Source organism: Capsicum annuum, chromosome 3 (assembly GCF_002878395.1).
Source record: "Capsicum annuum cultivar UCD-10X-F1 chromosome 3, UCD10Xv1.1, whole genome shotgun sequence".
In the NCBI taxonomy this organism is placed as follows: Eukaryota; Viridiplantae; Streptophyta; class Magnoliopsida; order Solanales; family Solanaceae; genus Capsicum; species Capsicum annuum.
In genome coordinates this window covers 185,739,393-185,747,599 of record NC_061113.1, presented here as the reverse complement: position 1 = coordinate 185,747,599, position 8,207 = coordinate 185,739,393, and the positions used below count along the sequence as shown (strand labels likewise).

The 8,207-nt window shown below is 37.1% G+C and overlaps 1 protein-coding gene across 1 annotated transcript in view; it reads left to right on the top strand.

Moving 5' to 3' along the window:
- The window catches only part of LOC107863377 (B3 domain-containing protein Os02g0598200), a gene marked incomplete in the record, with an annotated part of 16,209 nt that extends 15,752 nt beyond the window's left edge, over positions 1-457 (top strand). The window contains 1 exon segment of the mRNA XM_047408512.1: positions 1-457. Within this exon segment, the coding sequence (XP_047264468.1) occupies positions 1-39 (39 nt within the window).
- Positions 458-8,207: the final 7,750 nt, after the last annotated feature.

Here is an 8,207-nt window from a genome sequence, read left to right as displayed (position 1 = left end):
GCCCACAAGGTAGATGTCACTCAAACTACTTTGAGCTGATTATTGTGAGCAACTGTGAAAACAATGCAACAGGAGCTATGACGATACTTTCTTGATGGTTCTTATATTTTCAGTTGATTTAAGCAAATCTTTGGTGGATGTTGGATTTAATTCGGTGCTCTATCTGTGAGTGCTATGTTGGTACTTTCATTTAGCAGCATCATACATCGAAGCAAATAAAGGTCTCAAAGTTGCAGATTTAAAAAGTAGCTCTGTCCCTGAATCCTTACTGCAAGAACTATCAAATCATGGGTTTATATTTCTCCATGGGAAAAGCAGTGAACCTCCCTAAGCGTGAATGCCATCAAGGCTAAGGTTCCTAGTGTCGTCGTCTGTGAAATGTTTTCAAGAATAAATGACTTCAGTTAAATTCATATTTCATGATTCAATTTCAGCTTATAAATATCATGTTAATTTATGTGTTGCATTTCATCATAATTGACTATCTTAGCTTTTACTTGAATTTTCACGGGATGACGTTTTAAAAGGGTGAGATTAAATTTTTGACCTTTGTTAAAAAAAAGTTGTGCAGATAATCTTTCGCGCACAAGAGAGGTTATTTTCCCCCTTTTGATGGAAAAGACTTGTAATACCAAAAGGAATTCCTCATGAAAATAATGAACTAAAAATTACACAAATGCACAACTTATGTTTTCAATATTATAAAAAATCTCAACTCCCTAAACATATTGCAAAAATACCAACATATACACAGAAGGTTATGTATATGTTGGCTATGTTATGTATATTAATAGGAAGAGAGAGTAAAGTAATTAAAAAAATGAAGGTTATGTATATGTTGGCTATGTTATGTATATTAATAGGAAGAGAGAGTAAAGTAATTAAAAAAATGAAGGTTATGTATAAGTATTTATGTTATTTATACAATAAACTTCTATACTCCCCCTGCCCCAAACGAAATCTCAATTTATACAATGGTTGGTAATCAATTGTCCTCTCGATTGGAGACTTTGTCCCACAAACCTTGGCACATCCTTGCACTTTGTTTGGGTGGTAGTTTGTCATGATTTCATAATGTACGGTTCTGTATGGTATGGTATGGTATTGTACAGTCTAGTACAATACAATATTCAGATGAACTCTATTGTTCACTCTTGTTTAATGACAATTTTATTGTTTGGTTTGACGGTATAGTACTGTATTTAATTGATAAATTTACCAAAGTGCCCTTAATTATTATAAATGTTAAATTTATTAATAAAATAATTTTCTTTTGCTAATTTGTCACAAATTATGTCATATAAATATATTAAGTTGTTAAATTCATGTAAATTTTTAACAAAATTAATACAAGTGTAGATCAAAATAAATATAAATGGATTCATGTTCTATAGCAACAACTTTCATTTTCTTGTAGTGTTTTGAAACGTGACCACCAACGACAAGTACGTAGTATGAATATATTTTTTGTGTATGCTACGAATGTGTTCAGTATGAAATACAAAAAAAAAAATCTAGGAAAACAAATGGTGTCTTACTTATTTTCTTGTGCTCGTTACGTAAATAGAAAAATATTTTTGAAAAATATTTCTATATATTTAACACAAAACAATGAAAACGAATAGGTTAAGGGGATGAGATAAGAAAAAATATGAACTTTTTGTTAAAAAGAAATATTTGGGGGTGAGGTAGTGGAGTGGGGGATTGAGAGTAGGGGTAGAGTGGGGTAAAAAAAAGTTTTGAATTTTTTTAAAAATAAATTTTAAAAAAATATATATTTTTGTGGGTGGCTGCATGGGGGGGGGGGGGCTGGTAAGAGGTGGTTTAAAATATATTTTAAAAATAATTTTTTTTAAAAATTTGGGGTGGGGGTTTGGTAAGGGATGGGGTCAGGGTTAGGATAGGGGGCGAGATAAGAAAAAAGTCTAAATTTTTTTAAAAAGAAATTTAAACAATAATTTTTTGAATGGGGTGAGGTGGGGTTGGGGGGAAGAGGAGGGAGGGGAGGGTGACTCGGGGAGGGGTAGGAGGTGGAGTTAAATAATACAAGGTAAAGGATAAAATACAATTATATAATATTAAATAAGGACATAATAAAAAAAAAATAAGCAAACCATGGGATACCATCAAATTGGTGGTTATATAAAGTGAGGATTTTCATGGTTACCAAACCATGAAATTAAACCATACCATACTATACATTTTATGAAACAATCAAAACAAACATGGTTCTCTTAGTAACCGTACCATACCATATATACCATACCATGAAAAACCACCATCCAAATAGTGTGTTAAAATATTCCCTACACCGACTTATGTAGTTACGTGGTAATGAATTCAACATTCTAATACCAGTTTCAGTCATTCTAAATAGAGAAAATACATCATTTCACCATTCAACTTGTCCGCATAACTTACTTTGGACCCTAAACTACATAGATAATTATATACTCCCTTAATAACTTTTAAGTGAATTTTACACCACCCGAAAAATATCACACCACTCTCACTAGGGTAAGTGCATTACACACGCGCCACATCAGAGCCACGTAATTTAAAAAAAAAAAATACTTCACACACACAAACACACACATATATATAAATAAAAAAATAAAATATCACCATACCCTCCTTTCTTTTCTTCTTCAACCCCCACCCCCACCTCGCTTCTTTAACTCCCCTCCCCCCTCCCCATGCCCCACCTCACCTACCCTACCACAAAAATTATTTCTTCTTCAAGGTCCCCCTCCCCCAGCCCCACCCCCACATCCTCCGCCCACTCTGTAATCTCGATTTTTATTTTTCATTCCCACGAATGTGAACTTAACTCATTTTTTGAGGTTTATTATTTTTAATTTTAAACCCAAAATTAAAATTTTGGACTATAATTCGTGTTACATTGGACTATAATTCCAAGTAAATAGGAGGGTAAATCAATCACTATAATAGTGCGAAGAGTTTGGTTAAAGTTCTGCCTGCAATGAGTTCGACAAATTGTCTGAGAGACGATTTCATTTGCCAATGACGTCTGAGTAACTGAGCAATATTAAGAGATGTTTATAATTGAATGTGAGTTTGGATTGATTTTGAAGCTTTTTATTCAGATTTGACCAATTTATAAAGAAATGGAGATTGATGAGAGAGAAATTGTTACATGGAGCAGTATGCTCATTTATGGCCATGGATTTTGAATTGCTAAAATAACCGAGCGACATTAGGAGATATGTATAAGTGTGTGTGGGTAGTTTGGATTGATTTTGAAGTGTTTATTTCAAATTTGACCAATTTGTAAGTAAGAGGAGATTGGGGGAGGGAAAACTGTTACATGGAATAGTATGCTATCTATAGCTATAAATTGTAAATTGCAGAAATGGGTTCTTTTATTTGTTTACTTGTGTAATGCCCCGGGAGTACACCCTGGACGCCACACGGTGCTTATAGTCACAATTAACCACAAACTAACCCATGAGTTGGTACCTACTATGAGCACTGAACAAACTATTAATAAAGGATACACATGTGCGAAAACAAAGCTGGATACACATAAGGTTTAAATATTCAAAAATATCTCTACAATAATACATCCGAAAATAATACTGTAAAGACTGTCAATAACATCTGATAACTGACTAACTATCTGAAAGCCTCTAACTGACTGACTGTGGAGTTGATGGGCTAACTTTCCAATTAACTCCGGCTGACTACTGAACTGAATCACTGAAATAAATATAAATGGTCCCCGAAATATGAGGACTCACCAATGCTGCTACTGCTGGTACGTTGGGATGTCTAGGTGCGATCGGGAACCTGAACGTCTGAACCTATAATATGAGACATCATAGCGCAAGAAATGAGTATGCGGTCAATACTTTGAATGTATTGATATGCTAAATGAGGTTAGGCTGATATACATGGCTCACATACATGAATTATAACTGACTAAATAAATAGCATGAGATCACTGATGTATAATCTAAGAAAAACTGTTACCTTGAGCTGAGTTCGATTTTGCAGAGAAAAGGTGAGGGTACTTAGTTTGCATATCTGCTTCTACTTCCCAAGTGGCTCCCTCTATGGATTGATTCCTCCAAAGAACTTTGACCAAAGGAACTTCTTTGTTCCTCCGTCTATGAATCGATGATCAATGATTTCAACTAGGAGTTCTTCGTAAGAAAGACTGTTCTGAGCATTTAAGTTTTCTAAAGGGGCAATGACAGCTAGGTCACCAATACACTTTTTTAACAAGGACACATGGAACACTAGATGCACTGAAACCAAATATGCGGGAAACTCAAGATCATACGCTACCTTCCCATAACGGCTTAAGACCCTGTAAGGGCCTACATATCGGGGGCTGAGGTGATTCAAGTCTTCAACTCCTGAAAACTTTTCTCACAAGAATCTGACCACTGAAGTTTGACTTTCTTTTGAGTCAATCTAGACACAGAGGACGCAATAGATGAAAACCTTCAACAAACTGTCTGTAATATCCTGTTAAACCCAAGTAACTCCTGATATCTGATGGAGAAATAATATCTGGTGGAGAAATGGGTCTGGGCCAGTTTCTCACTGCTTCGGTCTTTTGAGGGTCAACTCTAATACCATCACCAAAAATAATATGGCCAAGAAAAGCTACTGATCTTAGCCAAAATTCACACTTACTGAATTTAGCGAACAACTGATGGGCCCTAAGAGTTTGTAATACTATTCAGAGGTGGTTGGCATGATTATTTTCATTACGAAAATAAATAAGGATGTCATCTATGAAGACTATGATGAACATGTCTAAGTACTGTTTGAACACTTTGTTCATCAAGTCCATGAAAGCTACTGGAGCGTTTATTAGACCAAAGGACATGACTAGAAATTCAAAGTGACCATACCGAATTTTGAAAGTAGTTTTTGGAATGTCATATTCTCTTACCCTGAGCTGATGATAGCCGGATCTGAGGTCTATCTTAGAGAAGTAACTGGTACCCTGAAGTTGGTTGAACAAGTCATCAATCTAGGGAAGTGGATACTTATTCTTGATTGAATTTGTTCAACTGGCGTTAATCGATGCACATTTTGAGAGAACTATCTTTCTTTCGCACGAAAAGAACTGGAGCACCCCATGGGGAAACACTGGGCCTGATTAATCCTTTATCTAAGAGATCTTTCAATTGTTCTTTTAACTCCCTAATCTCTGCTAGAGCCATTCTGTAGAGCAAAATAGAGATAGGCTGGGTATCTAGAAGAAGGTCAATTTTGAAGTCAATTTCCCTTTTGGGAGGAACTCCGGGAAGATTTTCAGGGAACACATCTGGGAATTCCCTCACTACTAAAACTGACTCAAGACTAGGAGTCTCAAAATTATAGTCTTTAACTCGAACCAGATGATAGACACACCTTTTGGATATTATTTTTCTCACTCTAAGGTATGAAACAAGCTGACCTCTAAGTTTTGAAGTACTACCCCTTCATTCAAGGAATGGTTTATTTGGAAACTAAAAATGAACAACTCCATTTCTATAATCAACTGAAGCATAGCATGAGTGGAGCCAATCCATCTTGAGATGACATCAAAATCAGTCATTTCTAGCTCCACAAGATCAACTGAGGTAACTTTCTGGGATATTATGACCGAAAAATTCCTGTAAACCTTCCTGGTTATAATAGAGACACCTACTGGGGTGGACACTAAGAAGGGTTTTGCTAAAGTCTCAGGACTGACACCGAAATTAATAGTTATATAGAGAGTTACAAAAGAAAGAGAAGCTCTGGGATCTAAAAAAGCATAAACATGTAAATGAAAGACCTATAACATACCAGTAACCACATTCGGAGAACTTTCCTGATCCTGTCGGGATTGAAGTGCATACAATCTATTTGGGCATTGAACACTGGTGGCATAGAAGTGGCACCCTGCTGAGTCGCGTGATCGGATGAAATTAGGGGACGACTGGACTGACCCTACTGACCACTCTATGGACAATCCCTGACCATGTGGCATGGATTACCACACCCAAAGCATACATCACTGCCAGCTCTACACACATCCTGATGGTTTCTACCGCATTTCTGGCAAAGAGAATTTGTGTGACCACTATTCACTCTTTCCTGGGGCTTAGGGCCTGGCGTCCTATCCCGATTATCATTTCTGAACTTCAGCGCTAGTGCACTAGCTGAAGATGGAGCTGGGGCTGGAGATTTCTGATGAAATTAAGGAAGATTACCACTCTCTGACCTAGCTGAGCATGGAACATCAACCTAGATAAGTCCATTTCCTTAATCAACATCGAGTCTTGTACTCTTTGAACATGCTATCAGCTACACCAGAGACAAACTTAATCATCCTATACCTGTCATCAGACACCACATTGGGAGCATAACTGGATAGCCGAGTAAACTTAAGAGAATACTCTTTCACATTCATGTTTCCCTAACTCAAATTAATAAAATTCTGCACCTTAGATTTCCTTAACTCCAAGGGAAAGAACCCATCTAAAAAGGTCGTCGCAAACCCTTCCCATTCAACAGGCCCTGCATCTACCCTTCTATCTCTCTTTCACTGCTTATACCAGGTGTGAGCAATATCTTGCAACTGGTAAGCACCCAACTCTGCACTCTCACTAGAATTCACAACCATAATATTAGTTACTTTCTCAACCATGTCGAGGAACTCCTGTGGATCCTCATCATACTTAGATACCAAAAATAGAGGAAGGTTTATTTGGGTATAGTCCAGAATCTTAGCTGCGATAGTATTAGACACTGAAACGGCTGGAACGGTAGTCGGTTGATTATTCTGGGCTACTACTAAGTGAGATAAAGTAGTGAATGCAGCTCTAAATTTGGCATGAGAGACATGCTCGTTCAGGGGATCTTTCTGAACAGGCGGAGGTGCGAGATGATTCCTATTTCTCCTTCCGTTATTCTTTCTAGAAGGCATGTTCTGTAAACGAAAGAAAGATTGAATTAGAAAGATATTTTAAATTGAACTCATGCGCATCTGCACGACATAAATACCGAAAGGAAGAGAACTTTTCCTAAAACGTCTTATAGCCTCTTGCCCATAAGTGTGGCGCGCTTCATACCCAGGCACAAGACTCTACTCAACGCAACTTTCAGGCTTCCTAGGATATTTTAAAACCTTAGGCTTTGATACCAAGTTTGTAATTCCTCGGGAGTACACCCTGGATACCACATGGTGCTCACAGTCAGAAGTGACCACAAGCTAACCCATAAGCTAGTACCTGTTGTGAGCACTGGACAAATTCATAATAAAGGATACACTGTGCGGAAACAAAGCTGGATATGCCATAAGGTTTAAACATTGAAAAATATCTCTGAAATAATACGTCCAAAAATAATACTGTAAAAACTGTCTATAATATCTGATAACTGACTAATTATCTAAAAGTGTCTGAAAGCCTCTAACTGACTGACTGTAGAGGTGATGGGATAAGTCACCAACTAACTCTGGTTGAATACTGAACTGAAACATTGAAATAAACATAAATGATCCTCAGAATATGAGGACTCACCACTACTGCTACTGTTGGTGCGCTGGGATGTCTATCTGCGATCGGGAACCTGAGAGTCCGAACCTATGATATGAAATATCATAGCGCAAGAAATGAGTATGCGGTCAGTACTTTGAATGTACTGGTATGCCAAATGAGTTTAGGTTGATATGAATAGCTCATATGCATGAATAATAACTGATTGAATAAATAGCATGAGATCACTGATGTATAGTAGGCGAAGAATCTATAAAATCTGAGAATGCATGACCAAGCATATGACATGATACTGGGATAGTCTATATATTGAAATACCAAAATATTGATATTGAATAACTAATAATTGTATGCTATTGTCAAACAAACCTAAAACTGAACTCTGTACTGTATATTGAACTGAGACTATGAAAGATATCATCTAACCGGTATGCCCCAATATGAGATAACTGGGGTCAAACTGTGAATCTAGTTGGAAAGGTGTCGGTACCATGTCACGGGTACTAACATTGAATTCGTGGATCCACCGAAGTAAAGTCCTGAAGGACTAAACAGTCACCCTCTACTGACAGGTGCTCTAGTGAGATATATGTTAATCCTCAACTAGAAGGTTAACATCTCTAACCTATGCTGTCTACGTAGTTCTGGAATGCAGGGACTGCTACTAAGGGTCACACCCTCAACCGGCAGGTGAACCCCTAT